This window comes from Punica granatum, chromosome 2 (genome assembly GCF_007655135.1).
Source record: "Punica granatum isolate Tunisia-2019 chromosome 2, ASM765513v2, whole genome shotgun sequence".
Lineage (NCBI taxonomy): Eukaryota > Viridiplantae > Streptophyta > Magnoliopsida > Myrtales > Lythraceae > Punica > Punica granatum.
This window is the reverse complement of record NC_045128.1, coordinates 30,798,122-30,815,059: the sequence shown is the minus strand read 5'-3', so window position 1 is coordinate 30,815,059 and position 16,938 is coordinate 30,798,122. Positions and strand designations below refer to the sequence as shown.

General features: G+C 38.6%; 3 protein-coding genes across 7 annotated transcripts; 2 read left to right on the top strand and 1 right to left on the bottom strand.

Moving 5' to 3' along the window:
- Window positions 1-447: 447 nt before the first annotated feature.
- On the top strand, window positions 448-3,522 carry LOC116197205 (tyrosine-specific transport protein-like). Of its 3 annotated transcripts, none has more exons than XR_004155004.1 (7): window positions 448-872; window positions 1,275-1,668; window positions 1,886-2,023; window positions 2,102-2,264; window positions 2,541-2,701; window positions 2,784-2,924; window positions 3,074-3,213. XR_004155004.1 is itself a non-coding variant. In XM_031527256.1 (7 exons), exons 1-7 carry the CDS (start codon window positions 513-515, stop codon window positions 3,257-3,259), a joined length of 1,539 nt encoding a protein of 512 aa, XP_031383116.1. In that variant the 5' UTR covers window positions 449-512; the 3' UTR covers window positions 3,260-3,522. The 3 variants fall into 3 exon arrangements, 2 of the variants coding, with proteins under 2 accessions (XP_031383116.1, XP_031383117.1); XM_031527256.1 differs by having other exon boundaries at window positions 449-872; window positions 2,541-2,697; window positions 3,074-3,522; XM_031527257.1 differs by having other exon boundaries at window positions 705-837; window positions 2,541-2,697; window positions 3,074-3,522.
- LOC116197203 (WPP domain-associated protein) lies at window positions 3,239-5,803 on the bottom strand. Of its 3 annotated transcripts, XM_031527255.1 has the most exons (5): window positions 5,421-5,803; window positions 3,835-5,292; window positions 3,643-3,769; window positions 3,459-3,560; window positions 3,239-3,380 (listed from the first exon to the last, which is right to left on the bottom strand). In XM_031527255.1, exons 1-5 carry the CDS (start codon window positions 5,744-5,746, stop codon window positions 3,321-3,323), a joined length of 2,073 nt encoding a protein of 690 aa, XP_031383115.1. In that variant the 5' UTR covers window positions 5,747-5,803; the 3' UTR covers window positions 3,239-3,320. The 3 variants fall into 3 exon arrangements, with proteins under 3 accessions (XP_031383115.1, XP_031383113.1, XP_031383114.1); XM_031527253.1 differs by having other exon boundaries at window positions 3,292-3,560; window positions 5,421-5,800; XM_031527254.1 differs by having other exon boundaries at window positions 3,292-3,560; window positions 3,835-5,289; window positions 5,421-5,773.
- A 5,367-nt stretch (window positions 5,804-11,170) lies between these two features.
- On the top strand, window positions 11,171-16,484 carry LOC116194610 (fatty acyl-CoA reductase 2-like). Its single transcript, XM_031523458.1, has 9 exons — window positions 11,171-11,575; window positions 11,799-11,902; window positions 11,986-12,188; window positions 12,410-12,510; window positions 12,591-12,807; window positions 13,217-13,378; window positions 13,937-14,018; window positions 14,126-14,526; window positions 16,171-16,484. Exons 1-9 carry the CDS (start codon window positions 11,203-11,205, stop codon window positions 16,337-16,339), a joined length of 1,812 nt encoding a protein of 603 aa, XP_031379318.1. The 5' UTR covers window positions 11,171-11,202; the 3' UTR covers window positions 16,340-16,484.
- Window positions 16,485-16,938: the final 454 nt, after the last annotated feature.

Genomic DNA, 16,938 nt, shown 5'->3' with positions numbered 1-16,938 from the left:
ACGTTTTCCTCTTTTTTTCTTTATAACTAATTTCTATTGAACCTGACTGTATGCGATCAATTCAAGGGGTCACCACAGAGCAGTACAAGGTTTTTAAGCATCTTGAAAATACCTGTGTGACTCGAACTTGAAACCATACGCATGTTACATCATATGAGACACGCATATTGAAAATATTTGTGTTTTATCACAACCACGTTTAGGCTGAGGCTGTGATCCCTAATCCCAAGAACTCCAACCCAGATTTGCACCCCTCATCGGCCTAGTGCCTAGTAAGTTTGACGAACAGAACCAATCACTTTCGATTTTGCGATTTTTCAAGTGTTAGGTCCCCATTTTGCTTTTTAAGTTTTTGGATTGGACTACCCAAATAGATTCTCTACGTGGTGGGTCCACTTCCAAGATATTTGGAAAATCCTCCAATAAAATAAATCCATGGCCACTCATCTTTCTTCTTTGCTGAATTCCATGGCCGCTCATCAAACTCCTGTTCCCCTAGCTCCCTCAGTTTCATGGAATCTCAACTCATAACATTCTATTCCTCCTTGCAGCCCAGAGCCCAAACAAAGATTCCTTCAGAACCACACCACACATGGCCAAGAACAGTACATCATCGGAGGATCCGCGCGGTCGCATCCATCTCTCACTCCACATGTTTCTTTCAACAGGATCATATCCCGATTCTCGGTTGGGATACCACGCATGTCAAGTCGAAGAATGGGACAGTAGATTTGATGGGAGGAGATGAGGAAGAACCTGAAGAGGTCGAGCTGTCCAAGAGAAAGGGGACTGTTTCGAGTGCTGTTGCCTTGATCATCGGGACGAGCATCGGGTCGGGTATACTTGCACTTCCCAAGAAGGCTTCCCCTGCTGTGAGACACTTCTTGTTTATTGTCTATCATGATTCAGCACGATAATTTAATACACAAGAATTTCTGTTTTTCTGCCTACTTTCATGTCCCCGATTTTTCCTCTTGCTTCTCACTTCGATATCTTATGTGTTCTTGCACTCATTTCTTAATTATGAGCACCATATGGTGTATTAATGCATAGGGCTTTCGAGTTTCGACCAATTTGGGATGCCTGTTGCATGATAAATAGAGTACTGGAACTATATCTTACAAGTTCAAACTTTTCAATTTGTCCAATACGGCCGGTTAAAATTTTCACCAGATGATACTCAATTGCTACTGTTCCATCTAAAAGCTTAAACGTATTTGGACGTCTACTAATATACCGGACTGAGTTTTAGGTGAGCCTTTTGTATTGTGCAGGGATTGGTCCCAAGTTCCATATCAATGATCGTATGCTGGGCATTCCTTGTGATTGAAGCCCTCTTGCTCGTTGAGGTTAATGTGAACCTGATGAGGAGGAGGATGAGAAGGAAAGAGCCAGACGAAGAATTAGATGTAATATCCATCAGGACAATGGCTAAGGAGACGCTCGGGGAATGGGGAGGAACCTTCGCAACATTAACATATGTCTTCTTAGGATACACTTCGATGGTCGCTTACTGTTCCAAGTCCGGGGAGATTCTCTTCCATCTGATCAATCTTCCTGAGCCTCTCTTGAACTTCCTCTTCACATTGGTATTCGCCACACTCATCTCTGTGGGCGGGACCCTGGCCACAGATCGGGTGAATCAATGGCTCACCACTTCCATGATAGGTAGTTTTATGAAGCCCAAGAAACCGAAATCGGAGCATCTGTATGTATTAGCACCATACCGAATAATCAAAACTTGCTATTTTTCATCACTTTACGAATGATCAGAAATGAGCTTGAATCTCCTTCCAAAACAAGCTTCACGAAAAAAAAGTTTGCGGAAACATTTCTGACAAACAGCCACGATTAAGTTTTGTATAATCGTATTTTGGTGTCGCAGGTCTGCTGCTAGCAATAGAGGTTCTGGCTATGGTGCTTGGAGGATGGTCTGGGTTTGGGGGCTCCGCTGACTGGGGAAGAGTTCCGTCCACAATTCCAGTGATGATCTTCTCTCTAGTTTATCACGATATAATGCCTGGTAAATTATGGCTGAATCCGAGAAACAATAAAAGCAATTGCTAGTGATTTTCTCATTAACATTAAATTTGTGATACAGTGATCTGTGCACTCTTGGGAGGCGATCTGAAGAGCATAAAAAGTTCCATTCTTATCGGCAGTGTAATCCCGCTACTTGCCTTACTTGTCTGGGATGCCATCACTCTCAGCCTCTCAAGCCATTATTCTGGTTCGGTATCTGATCCAGTCGATTTGCTTTTGAGGTGAATTAATGATACTTGACGATCATTTAGGAAAATCATTCTTAGCAGCCCTTGCTCCTACTTCACTTGTCCTGTTTTCCGTCTGTTCTGTATTAATTCCTGGCTACATCAAACATGCCTAGCGCGGTTTAAGATTAAATGAAAACTGTCCATTCACATAGAGTTTGCATTAAAAGGAAAAACTTGTTGTCTGGTCCCAATTGAACTATTTCTTCTTCTGCTTGTGCTCGATTCTGACATATGTCTGACCCGGTTTTGTTAATTTCTTGGTGTCAGGGTGAGATGGGATGGAGTTCCATTCATGGTCGAGGCGTTCTCGCTCCTTGCAGTAGGAACTTCACTGATAGGCACTCTCCTAGGATTTTCCGAGTTCTTCAAGGAGCAACTCAAGAATTATGTCATGTCGGAGGCTCCCTTGAAATGGTCTTCGAAGGTAGGTCTGTCTTCACTTCAAATTCTGTGTGTACGTATCGCTTGTCAATCTTTACGTACTCACCTGCCTTTTCTCATATATATCAGCACGCCATAGAACTCTCCGGGCTGAGGAATTGGTGGGGTAGGAAGAGAATAGGGCTTATGTCGATGGTGATGGTTGTTGCCCCATCTTTGTTGGTGAGCATAACTGTTCCTGACGCATTTTCTGCTGCCACAGATATTGCGGTATGTTGTAGAAGTATTATTCTCTCCTCTATTTAGCTTGCACGGTTGTAAGTTTCATGAGCTTGATAACAGAAGTGCAACAGCTGATGTCGAACTCACAGCTATCGGGTTGATTATGGTTGTTATGGCTACCCAATGTCGTGGTGCAGGGAGGTTACTGCATGACAATGCTGTACGGGATTCTTCCACCGGCAATGGCATGGGCTATGCAAAGAAGAGAGCTAAATGAAGAGGCAATATCAAGCTCGAGGCCTGCACTCGTCGGAGTTGGACTGTTTGCTTGCGGGATAGTGATGGAGCAATTCCTGCAGGATATCTTATCGTATTACCGATAACATCTAATGAGAGACAAAACCTGTTCACAGCGCGACACCTTGGAGTCGGAGCTGATTAGATTTAGACTCGAGCCTCTTGTCCACCCAATTCATTCTCAATCAACACCAAGATTTCCGAGACCTGCAGTATACATACACATATCAGGTCAGCAAATGTATTAAACTTGAAAGCTGGAAAATATTTTCGGCTGTAGCTCACCTCAAAGTATTGCTCGAAAACTGTCGAATGTTGACAAAGTTTCATGTATATCATCTTGAGTAAACCAAGAAGCTGGTCCACTTGATCCCCGAGCAAATCTACCTGGTTCAAAGATTTATTTGAGGATCATGGAATTGTAAAATTTGTAACTGAACAGAATAAAAATTGTTTGGCTTTCCAGAACCTCGGTTTCCGCCTTTTGGAGATTGTGACATCTCATTATGAAAGCCTTCTCGTAAACGGACTCTCTCTTCTTCAGCAAACTGATTTCTTCGGACAGCAAATCCACTTGATTTTTCATGTTCACTAACCTGCAAAGATGAGCAGAATTCGTACATTTGAGAAAATCTACGATGTTTGAGGGCCCCGGATTAACCTCGTATTATTCTTCACTAGATTGTTGCATATGTTGTGCTGAAAGTTCGACACTACTTCTGAAAGTTCTTGGACATACGCCCCCCCGCTTGAAGGTAACTCCTCCAAGGGCATTCTGAGCTCCTCTCTCATAGAGTTCGGAGTAATTTGATCTTTAAGAGACAGATCAAAAGGCGATCCATCTTTTTCCACCCCATAACAGGATATAGGATCTTCTCCTGTAGCTTCGATCTGGACAATTCCATTCGACTCGGCATTTCTTGCACAAACTATGCTTCTTATTGTTTCTTGGCAAATGAAATGATGAATTTCTTCCTTAATATGACTCTCAGTCTTGTAGTTTTCTGTCGCATTGTTGCACTCCTTCAGCACTTCACAGGCAACCGACTTATTCTCGATCACTGTTTTCTTCAATATGTAGTCGAGTATCCCTTCTCTAATCTGAACGTCTGTCAAGGAATCGAATGAGCCGGTATGCAACTCATCCTTAAGACCTCGTAAGAGGCCTATGTACAGATCGCCTGCTGTCCTCTCTTGAAGCTTTAACTCTTCATTTTCTTGCTTCAGTTTCTGGACTTCATCATATAGACTAACATTCTCCATGTTCTCTTCTCGACCCGCGGTTTCTAGACTTTCCTGAACATCCTGAATGGACCCTTTGATCACAGAAGCTGTGACATCCTTCTCGATGGCCCATCTCCATTGCTGCTCTATGGGGCCTGCCTCAAATGAGAAGATCGCAGTCTGCATCATCTGCCTGCTCGCAAGAGCAAGCATCTCCTTCAATATGGTGTTGAGTATCCCTTCTCGAATCTGAACCTCTGTCTCTAAATCGAATAAACTGGTACACATCTCATCTGTAAGACCTCGTAAAAGATCTACATGAAGCTCGCCTACTGTCCTGTCACGGAGATTCAACTCTTCATTTTCTTGCTTTAGTTTCTGGATTTCATCGTATAGATCAACATTCTCCTTCGGTTGTTGGCCCGTCATCTTGGTCTTGGGACTTTCCAGAATATCCCGAATAGAACCTTTAATCACGGAAGCAGTAACATCCTTCTCAATGGTCCACCTCCACTGCTGCTCTGTGGGGCTTGCGTCAGATGAGAAGATCGCGCTCTGCATCTTCCCAAACGCAAGATCAAGCGTCTTCTTCAGGTTGCTGATGTCCAATCCCATGCGGTCGATTCTCCCGTTGTCGATCTTATCATCGCTTGTGCTGCTCGCCCAATAAAATCCGTAGTCGTAATGATCATCGTGATCTGCCCCCTCCAAGTTCTGTTTTATGTTCCGCACTTGTTGGTCCACTGAATTCTTTAGCTCACTGAACTTCAGCTCATCTTTCTGGCTCTCATCGAATCCCTCACATTGAGCCCTCAGGGACTCCAACTCTCTTTCCTTCAGCTCCAATGCCTGCCTCAGCCTCCGCTCGGTCTCAACCCTCTCCATCAGCTCCCTGCTAAAACAGAACCGAGCGATAGAACAGATTCAGAATACGAACTTTACAGAGATTCTTGCCAACACCATGTATACAAGTGAACTAACTCGTAAGAAACAATGATATTCTGTAATGTCATGATGCATAACCTGTCCTTGTCGGAGATGGCCATCTCAGACTCCTCGAGGCGGCCGAGGAGGTGGTTGCGGATCTTGGCTAGGTCAAGAAGCAGGTCCTGGTGGCTGCTGTCTAACCCATAGGCTTCGGCCTCCTCGTGGACAAATTTAAGGCAGCCCTCTAGTTGAATAATTGCTAGCTCGTAGAACCTCGACATCTCACTGAGCCGCGCGATAATGCCCCTTGACTTGACCTTCCCATGGGCCCGGTCCATCGCGTCGTAGACTATACACATCATGGTGGATTCGGTGATCGAGACCTTGAGCCTGCTCCCCAACTCTCCAATGAATTCATCCATATTCAATATTATCGAATAACTAATCTCGTGTGAGATAATCAACAAATCCCGGATTTTGAAAAATCAATTTTCTTCGCTTAATTCATAAATTTAGTTTTATTTCTGGTATTTAGTCTCAGTTTTTTTTCCCGGGAAAATTGGCAGGTAACTGACTAATTCTGTCGCCTTTGTCTTCGCATCTTGAAATGTCTTTTCGGACACAATCTTCATGTTTGTTGGAGAAGACTAGGTTTGTTCGCTGCCCTGCTAATTATAACATTATTCGGCCCGCTTAATGGCTACCGCCTACCGGTGTGAGATTTGATAGATGAATCTATGTATCGGGTAAAATGCATACGAAATGGCAGGTTATATAGTCGTGCCATCAGATAATTCGATATCCCAAAGTTGCATCCGTTGAGTAACAAATATACTCATTGAATTAACTGTCCCTTGGCTGTGCTGTAACCCCTCTGTGTCTTGTATTACAAGAGTTGGCTGTGATGTATCCAACACTTTCGTTGATTGTCATTGAGCCTGATGGGCCTCTCTTCTTTTGGCAGAATGGGCCTCTTCCTCTTCTTTCTTCGTATAATGGCTAGAGTCTCCTCGGAACCTAATCCCTCGCCGAGCTAATCGACGCAATCCATCTTCACTGATCTAGTAAGTTCATGGAAATTACTATATTCCGCCGGCTCCAAACAACATTTGGACCGAACAACTTCAAGAGAGAAGCAAACTCCTTTATTGTTCGAGCAAGTTGTTAGAATGCGCGCCGAAAGAGTGAAGTAATCTTTGTATCTTACTTAATTTCGTTTTCTTAGAAATACGTTTCTGTTGCGGGGCATAACATTTATGCTTTTGTCCAAGAAAATATGGATTCTTGGACATTAATTTAGAATTGCAACAACCTTTCCTATTTGATAGAAAAGGATTTCATGGTCCAAAAACCATAAGACTCAATTATTTGCGATGTTTATGCATATAAGAAAGGATTTAACTTCCCTAAGGAGGCTTCGTAGGAGAGCAAATTGCAGAGACCAATCAGAATGCAGTACGTCACTGCACGTTGGGCCTTTTTTCGGTGAATATTTTGCTAAGTAATAAGAATCTTATTTGACAAAAAAACTTATTACTTTTGAAAATAGTAAGTTACTTATTAAATAAAAAAAATTATTGTTTTATGAGATGAATTATTATTTTGTAAATAGCAAGTTCCCTTATTAAATAACACGAATCTTATCAATTTTTTTTAGGCTTTTAAAAGTTACACTTTTAAAGGTTTTTTCTTTTTCGATTACAAAGGAGGTTCAAGACCTAGTAGAAAGAAAGGAAAATTCTAAATAACTAATAAAAGGACACGAGTAGTCTCACTAGGTATCGAACTTGTGACCTGTAAATCAATAGACGATGATGTGCACTTCTCCACTTCACATTCTTTTGATTTTTAAAGAGCCTCTTCAACTCTAGATAGTACCTATAAAAAATTTCCAGAGCCAACCACTAATAGTGATGGAACTCTATGCAAAAGTTAACTTCCTTCTGGTCTTTTGTTTTCATTTCCCCCCTTAAATTTCTTATTCAAAAACGAATTTGCTTCCTTCTTTATGATTAATTTTTCTTGAAAGGAGACTTCTAGAAATAAATGAGAAAATAATTAACGTGGGTTAGTTCAAGTGGTTTGAAACTTATTCTGCTTAAGCAAGGTCTCGGGTTCGAGTTCTTGTGAATGCAGAAAATCCACACTGGGAGAGATTAGTGCACCGACTCGATTGGACTAGATTAGTCGGGTCCCAATTGAGATTTCGGATATCAGGATTCACAAAAAAAAAGAAATAAATGAGAAAATAATTGAAAAATAAAAAGAATGAAAGTTTTCTAGTAAAAACTGAACGTAATTTATTAATATTATTATTATGAGTTATTTCTCTCATCATTTTTTATCTTTACTTTTTCTAACGTTTATAATTGACCATATGTTCAACCTAACTCATAGCCAATGTCCTGAAGATTTTGCCCTTTCGTTTTATTAGTCTTGGTCTATGATCAACTTTCAATTAGGGCATTTTCTTTGTAGTTTAAATTATGACTGAAAACAGAATGACTTATAAAAGTGGAAAAGTTTTACCTGGACGAAGAAAACAACCTCGTTGGCTGATTTATATAATATGTGTATGATGAAAATATACGACGTATATAATTTGCATAAATTCGATTCACAAATTTCATTTTGATGTGCTTCAGAATGCAATCCAAGACGTAATCGAATATGTCTGCAGTCCATTCACACTTTCAAGGCCGATCGAATATGTTTGTGCTCTTCTCGATCATATTTATTAAGTAGTGCATACAGGTCAAAGACGGCAAAATAAAATAAACAATAAACAAATTAATTGATAAGAAAAAGGAAATTCTAGTAATAATTGGGAGGCGAATATTGTCCGTACATTGTTCAATCGTACCTCAATAACTCAAATTCATTTATGTGTCTGTCATGATACATATTAGCCTACGTACATAGAAGTCTAGAAAGCATCTACAGTTACCTAATTTACAAAGATAAATATTTAGGCTAACTAAAATTCACATATAGTGCTTTACCCAAAAAAAATATATTCACATATAGTACAAGGCAGTATTCCACTAATCTCGGGCAAATATCCTTATATCCCGTAATATACATCACGATTATGACTGTACAAGATGTTGTTGGCGTGGACCTTGACTTCTTGACTTCAAATTAATACTCGGAGTTGTAACTTGTACAAAATAGAAGGTATACATGGCGATTTAACAATATTATATCGATCGATTCTTGCTGATTATACATACTCTTAAAAAATTATTAATCTTTTCAGGGACATATCGTCAAATTAAAAAGATTTCTCATGACATAGTTAGGATCCGAGATGCTGTCTGGCCGTGCCCATAGCGGGCTTTTTTTTTTTTCCTAAAGTACAACTAGTTCAGTTGATGACGTCGTTTTCAGTGATGAATATTCTCGAAGGAGTGTTTCGGGGTGACCCATGTGTCAACGACAAATTTACGGTCATCGAAGAGACAATTATTTATGTGTTGTGCTTATCGTTTTTTGTTTTAATTAATATTTACGTGTTGTGCTTACTTTTCCACGCTGCGCGAACTCAGAAAATTAATCACATACGGGAACCTCTCTTCTTCTCATATGGCTATTTATTCGATGGGCGACCGTTGAAAAAAGAAAGCGAATACCAAAAAGGACGTAATACAGTAATGTACATTATGTCTGATTCGATATTTAATTTAATTATCCATACTCATTTATTAGTAATTAAAATTTATATTATTAGATTTATGAATATGTCTTGTAACCGAAAAAAGAAAGCGAATTATTAATAATGCTTTGTAATCGAAAAAAAGAAAACGAATTATTAATAATGAAAAGATATTTTTTTTAGTATAATGGATATATATATATATATATGTATTTGTGAAACGTATTGGAAGATATTGTTTGTCTTTTGGTATGGCATGTGTATAGCAATCTTCTGTCAAGTTCGCGGAAGAAGGGTTTTGTTGATCGCGGTTGCTTTTACATGCTCCAATGCAAATCTGGGGGCTGCTATCTTTTCGTCTTAACTATGTGTTGATTAATTCTACAGGTCTAAGTCTTTGCCAACGACTTGGGTAATCCAGACAGCATTCTTTGTACGGCCTCTAGAATTCCCTGTTGCTGTTCGTATTTGTCTCTTTTATGTTACATTTCGGACCACTTTGACTGCAACTAATGCGATTGCCCATAATAACAAAAGAAAAAAAAAAGAATAATTAATTATTGGTTGCTAATTTCTCCGTTAAAAATACATGTATCGCTTTGAAAATAATTGGCAATTTTAGGTATCATCAGCTCCCAAAATCTGAGTGCATAGATGCTAAGCCACACGAAAAGCACTATTAATATCGACTCCTTAGCGACTGGAATCTCGTCACCGTTGCCATATATAACATATCGTCTGCACCCGATGTTTTCGAAACTAACACGTAATTCCATTACTTCTCTCTCGCAAATTAGTTCTATACAGGCGAAGCAAATCGTCAGTATCAATTTTACCAAATATGGTAATAGCTAGTTAAAGTACGTCATAATTATTATGCACTATCTTGGATTAATTTCCTTTTCTATGGATTTGGCGATTGTTGTTAGGTAACGCAACTAATATAATAATTAATGGCCCTAAACTTTTGAATAAATGTAATTGTTCGAAACCTGCTAGTTCTAATTTGATTAATTAGGTGAAGCAAATATTATTATCATCTTTAGAAAGGTAAGGGATTTAGTAGTGCAGCGGTGCTACTCCTTCCCTTTTTTCTTTCCCCTCAATCGATATTAATATCAACTTTAGGAATGAATCATAATATTTGAACGTCCAAATTTGAATCCCGACTAATCTAGTCAAGTCGGCTTGTCCTACTAAGAGGTAAAGATATCTCAGTTTAAATTTTCTCAATTTACAATATTCAAACTTGAAAATTTACTTAAAAAAAAAACGTAGCAACGCTTAAACTATCTCACTTTGGTTTTATCAGCCAATTTTACTTTTACAATTGCCAGCATACTGCATAGATTTATATTCGATACTGTCCTGTAAAAGTGAAACTATCCAAAAACATCGTGGGTCGTGAAACTATCCAATGCTGATCGCGAAGACAGTCAGTGGTGTTTCAGCTGCGAAAACTCGATTGGGGCGGTAAGTCGAGGTGGACTTATTATACCGTTCTTCTTAAACATGGGAGAGGTACTTCAAGAAAAATTCGGAAATCATATATATATATATATATATATATATATATATATTTCTTTTTTCCATAATCAGGAGCACATTTTTACTTTTCCGATTTCAAACCCCTTCTTTTGGAAATATAAAAATCAATTGGGAAAAGTTAATCCCACATCGGAAGCATATAAAAAAATAGAGTGGTTTATATGGGATTGGATCTCACAATTTATCAGTTCGAGCTTTTGAGTTGAAAGTTGAGTCCAAGCCTATCTAAGCCCAGTAGAATTTAAGATGGTATCAGAGCGGGTAGAGCCTCGTGACCACACGTTGCATGTGAGGGTTAATATATGACTTGGATACCACCACTTATCAATACCTTCAATATCTCAATGCAATAGAATAGAAATTCTTATAACTAATAAAGAAGTACGGATGATTCTATCATGATAATCGAACATAATCTTGTCTTATATGCAACAGGTATATATACCACATGAAAATATCACAAGCCCATAAGAATTCACAAATTTATCTTAATTTTTAAAAATATCACAAAAAAATATATTCTTGACAAAAATAAAATTTTTTTATGCGTCTAATAACATGATGTCATGTGATATACCCGTTGTTTATCTCGACTTCTAAGGTTAGTTATATAAGGACTTTGGTTCTCTCCCCTACCACCTCAACCTCAAATCAGCCACGACCTATTCGATCACAATGTCGTCTCTCTTTCATAGCTTTGCCCCCTTCTTTGTTCCCAGTAAGGTTTCCCTCAAAACCTCTTCTCTACCGCAACATTGCTCCGCGTCCTCCAAGATTCGTGGTGCCATCAATGACGATGTCCCGTCTGCCTCTAGTGCCAATCACACTAGAGCACCGCTTCCGAATTTACGGGACATGGCACTTTCGAGTTCATTAGCTGATGACCAAAGTGGTAGAAGATCCGACCCCTCTGCTTCTGCTACTGCCACAGCAATGGCCGTTATGGCACCCGATACTGCTAAGGAGTCGACCAAAGGCATTGGGATACTGAACTTCCTTGAGGGGAAGAGCTACTTTGTTACTGGGGCTACTGGGCTACTTGCCAAAGGTACATGATAATGAAAGTTTATGATGCAAATGTGAATATGTAATATATATTGCCATCATATATATATATATATATATATATATTCTTTTCTAGACCGTACATATGTGTGTGTAATGTGTGTGTATATATATAGATATGTATATATTCTAGTGTAAACATGCAAGTTCGTCACTGAGAAAGAAATATGTGTTCCATAAGCTTGCGTTTGATTTCCATCGTGCAGCATTTGTGGAGAAGATTTTAAGGGTGGCCCCTAATACTAGAAAGATCTTCCTCTTAGTTAAGGCGAAAGACGAAGAAGAAGCTCTCGGTAGAGTCAAAACAGAGGTATGTATGGTTCGAGAATATAGATCTCGAAGGTCAAAACTTGAATGAAAATATTTTCTTGAAAAACTGGAAAAACTTGGCAGATTATTGAGTGTGGGATCTTCAAGAGGCTCAAAGAATTGCACGGAGAGCACTATGCAGATTTCATGATGAGCAAGCTTGTTCCGGTAGTTGGAAATATGTGCGAGCCCGACCTTGGGATGCCCAATGTCGAACTAGCCACCCAAATAGTTGAAGAAGTCGAAGTGATTGTCAATTCAGCGGCAAGCACGACCTTTGATGAGAGGTTAGCTTGTCCTTATAATCTGTCTTCCTTTCTCTATCCCTCTCTACGCTCACAAGTCTAGCCTGATAATACTAATAAAGGGCAGATCGAGGACTATAATTTGTATTCTTTTTCCGGTTCAAACATCTGCTGGCACTCGTAAAATCCACGGTAGATACTTTGAAGGTTGAAATAAGGGTTGTCCTTACTTTCTAACATCTATCACTTTCATGGACAAGCAGGTATGATGTAGCCCTAAACCTAAACACCCGAGGGCCTTTCAGGCTTTTGAGTTTCGCCATGAAATGCAAGAAGCTTCGACTTTTCCTGCACGTATCAACCGGTAATTAACAAACTGCATATCCTATAGTATATATATTCCAAATTAATAACCCATATGAACTAAAATGATATGGTTGGCAGCATATGTGAATGGGGAGAGGCAAGGAGTAGTGAGGGAGAAACCATTCTACATGGGACAAAGTATAGCCGAAGAGATGGCCAATGACCCAAGGGCAAATCAATCTTTTGCCTTGCCCAAATTGGATGTCCATGCTGAGATCAAATTGGCCTCAGAGATTGTCCAAAGTCTCACCAAGGAAGATGTAGTCCAGAAGTTGAAAGAGTTGGGGTTAGTGAGGTAATTATTTCAGTATTGTATACATATATATTAATCGATCAACAAGCGTTAGTGATCATGCATGATTAGCCAAACATTTGAGTCAAGGGCAAAAGGGTCTTGCTCCTAAAGCAAAGAGAACGTATGACTGATCTTTCTCTCTTTTTTTTTTTTTTTTAAGATAAAATAAGAAGACCGAACTCTAGAAGTACATAGAAAAACAAGAAAAGAAAGACGAAAGACAGGTTGATAGAGGCTCCAAGATTATCACCATGCAAAAGCGCTATGATGCCATATGATTGATTTGCCAACTTGGCTTATATCTTGTGATTAACTAGAATCCAATTATTCATGTATCTATCAGATGTGTATAGGTATATTCATCTTATACTAGTCACAAAGTTTTGGTTTTTGGTTTAACTGTGACTAGGGCTAAAATGTTCGGGTGGCAAGACACGTATGTGTTCACGAAGGCGATGGGGGAAATGATGCTAAGCAGCTACAAAGGGCACATCCCCGTTACCATTATCCGTCCAAGCATCATTGAGAGCACGTATGCTGAGCCGTTTCCCGGTTGGATCCAAGGAAACAGGTTAATTATTTTACAATAAAATAAACTTCTAAATTCTCTTCACCAAACATATGTTTCATAACTTACCGAGGACTTGATCAATAATTGACTCCTAGGTGGGCAGATTGTTCCACTCTCGGTTTAGAGGGACTAATATTAATGTCATCATTTTGACATTCGTTTTTGAATTTGGTGTGTAGCGTATGAGTTCGTCCCTTTAATATCATATCAAAACATAATTTTGGGGAAATTTTTCATGGTCTTCATTCGTCAGGATATGTATCATATATTCAAAACGTGTAAAGAAAAACAGTGGAAGAATACCAGAGGTAATGGCCAACCGTGGCAATTCCTAGAAAACTGCGAAACATAAGAAAAAATCACCATACGATCCATAATACATTCTTTTCTTTTTTGCTGGGTTCTATCGATAATACATACAAATTAAGAAGTATTGTATGCTTTCAAACATGAATTAATATAATATCTCTTTTGGAAAATAATAGCCAACTTTAAACTTCCTCGTCCACACACTAAGGAATTAATTAATTTCTGTTTTTGTTGCATGTGCGATATCAGAATGGTCGACCCATTACTTTTATCCTACGGGAAAGGTCTGCTACCGGGCTATCTCGCTGATCCAAAGGCACTGGTAGATATTGTAAGTGATTGACCAATAATTTTTATTGCATCATCATAAATAGTTAATTTGCCTATGTACTATGTTGAGGGGAATTATGTGTACTCTAATGAGTATCTCCCATTCAGGTTCCGGTCGACATGGTCGTGAACACAATGGTGTCGGCAATGGCAAAACATGGAATTCCATCAGACCCGGAGCTCAGCGTGTACCAAGTCTCGTCATCTGTAATCAATCCACTAAAGGTTCACGAGATGTTTGGTTTCTCGTGTGATCACTTCATGTCTGCTCCACTTAAGGATTCGAGAGGCGAGGAGATTGCAATCGAGAGGATGAAATTTTTCAGCTCCCTAAACGAGTTCTCTGCTTACATACAAGATGAGGTAGCGGAGAGGTTCGGGCTACGGGACAGCGAAGTCACTTCAAACCCTAGAAGATTTGAGAAGCTTCAGATGATATGTAAACGAACGGTGGAGAGTTTGATATACAAGGCCAAGATATATGAGCCGTACGCCTTCTACAGAGGATGGTAAGATTTTTCTCTCTTTCTCTTTAATTAATTTTTCTCCTAAGATAAGAAACATTGTTGTCCTGCTTATTCTAATTTTTGCCCCTTCATATAATGAGATTACTAATAGCCTTTTAGCCCGAAAAATAGAAAAGATAACGTACACTTGCATATCTGATAATTTTTTAAGATAAAACTTGAATATGAAACTTACAACCGTCTATTATAAAAGTTAAAGTCATTAAATGATGATCTTATTGATTATTTTTTACTTTTTTTTATCAATCAAAATAGAGGTTTTGGAGTAATTGGCAATCCACAAAATACTCCCTACACCTTAAACGGAACCCGATATACCTCCTGAACGAGCCACCACTAGTCGCCTTTGCATGCTACATGACCAATCTAGGGTTTCTAGCCCAGGACGAACAAAGTCTAGGATTGGCCAACATATGATGGCATCGTGCAGGGGCCGTGGAAATGTCCAATTTAAACATACAGATGGTGGACGAGTATCTTTCAGCAAAATTACATAAATTTTAGGTAAGTAAAGATAAATTAATTAAAAAAAAAAAGAACCACCTTGGCCTAACTCTTTAAAATATTTAGAAACATTTTAACCCTAGATCTTGAACCCGCACTACGTGCAGTAAATATGATTCGCAATTAGATGAATATAATTTATAATTGGCCGAAGTCATGCTACACATATTTTCTCTATTAGTTTGTAACTGGAAAATGAAAAAAGAAGGAAAAAAAAAATAAAAATAAAATTAAACGGATGGAAATTACTGAAGGAGGAAAGAGAGTACGTGATAGAAGAAGGCGGGAGACAAAAGAAAAAAGATAAAGATGGGTAACTCTTTAAGGGAGAATTTATCTAAAATGACCAATGATTTAATCGTTTTATTAAATATATCACATGTTTTTTTTGTCAAATCTATCTCATAATTTACTTTTTGCATCAAATCTATCTCGGCGTTATCTTTTCTGTCGACATCTAACGGTCCTACTGACGTGGCGTTCACGCGGCAAGTGTGGCCCACTATCCCTCAACTTGTCACGTCAGCACGGCCGTTAGATATCGATGAAAAAGATAACGTCGGAATAGATTTGATGCAAAAAGTAAACTATGTGATATATTTGACAAAAAAAACATATGATAAATTTGACAAAACGGTTAAATCATGAGCCATCTTTAAATAAAATTACAATTATATTTTTAATTATGTGGCTATTATTAAATATATTTATTTTATGTGGGGATTTTTTGGAAATAAAAAGTTAGACCAAATCCTCTTTTTAACTTTATAATAGTATAGATGTCAAAAAAAAAGAAAAAGAAAAAGAAGGCAGCATCGAAAATTATAAATGCAGGGCTTCGTCCAGTAATTCAACAAAAAAATTTCATGCAATTTGTTTTTTAAATGAATAGTTGGAGGGCTAAGGGCATATTCGGGCCTCACCTTTCATGGAGATGGACAACAATGAGGGCCGAGAATTGGGTCGGCCCAGGCCTTGAAATGTTGGCCCAATCTCAGTCATGGCACATGATAAACTCCAATGAAGCACCTTTTATTTTTTGTGTGCGTTTCATGTTCTTCATGAAGGTATTTATTAAAATCTGATCTCGAAATATATGTATAAAATTGTACGTAATGCCAGGTTCCACAACGGAAATACACAGAAGTTGATGGTAGAGATGTCTGCAGACGAGTTGAAGACCTTCCCGCTCGATTTGAGGAGCATAAGCTGGAAGAATTACTTCGTAAACATCCACATTCCCGGACTAAAGATGTACGTTTTGAAAGGTGGAAGATCAGTTCCTGAATAGAGAGACGCAGTTTTACATGTATGGAATATTAATGATCTCCATCAGTTGTAAACATCTTGAAGGGATACTTATTTACGCAAAGCTTTGGTGGAAGTGGACTAGGATGTTCAATAGATTGTGCCCCCAGACAAATTATTTATGTTCATCCATTTTAGTTTTTCCTTCATAGAATTTCTTGTAAAATTTTCGCATCCCTTCATTTAACTAGTAAAAGATATACTTTTTTTTGGTGAGAAATTGAGTGTGTAGCATAATAGCGCACGCCATTGCACACAAAAGCGGATCTACCTTAGAGTTAGAGGGTTCGACTTACTCCACTAAATTATGGAAAATTCCCCTAGAGTATCCATAATTGGCAATGTGTTTTTGAAATTAGTCCAAACAACTGTGGTAGAAAAGGTAAATTGAATCCACTTTCTTTTTGTACTCTCTTATATATGGAAAATAGGTAAACATTTGGGGTTAAATTTCGGACTCCTGCCCCGTTTATCCACCGAAAAAAGAAAAACATTGTGGTCAATTCTCAAAAATATCCCACAAATCTCCCTCATGTAATTTTAATTTTGTCTTTTTGTCCATTATCTGTCATGTACCTTGAA

Bases quoted from the DNA above. Each gene is read 5' to 3' on its own strand.
- LOC116197205 (XM_031527256.1), top strand. From the start codon at position 513: ATGGAATCTCAACTCATAACATTCTATTCCTCCTTGCAGCCCAGAGCC. The intron at 1,669-1,885 runs GTAGTTTTATGA...TTGGTGTCGCAG, and splicing joins GCTCACCACTTCCATGATAG to GTCTGCTGCTAGCAATAGAG. The intron at 2,698-2,783 runs GTAGGTCTGTCT...CATATATATCAG, and splicing joins CCTTGAAATGGTCTTCGAAG to CACGCCATAGAACTCTCCGG.
- LOC116197203 (XM_031527253.1), bottom strand. From the start codon at position 5,746: ATGGATGAATTCATTGGAGAGTTGGGGAGCAGGCTCAAGGTCTCGATC. The intron at 5,293-5,420 runs GTTATGCATCAT...GTTCTGTTTTAG, and splicing joins GCCATCTCCGACAAGGACAG to CAGGGAGCTGATGGAGAGGG. The intron at 3,770-3,834 runs GTTAATCCGGGG...TCATCTTTGCAG, and splicing joins CTAGTGAAGAATAATACGAG to GTTAGTGAACATGAAAAATC.
- LOC116194610 (XM_031523458.1), top strand. From the start codon at position 11,203: ATGTCGTCTCTCTTTCATAGCTTTGCCCCCTTCTTTGTTCCCAGTAAG. The intron at 11,903-11,985 runs GTATGTATGGTT...AAAACTTGGCAG, and splicing joins TCGGTAGAGTCAAAACAGAG to ATTATTGAGTGTGGGATCTT. The intron at 14,019-14,125 runs GTAAGTGATTGA...TCTCCCATTCAG, and splicing joins CAAAGGCACTGGTAGATATT to GTTCCGGTCGACATGGTCGT.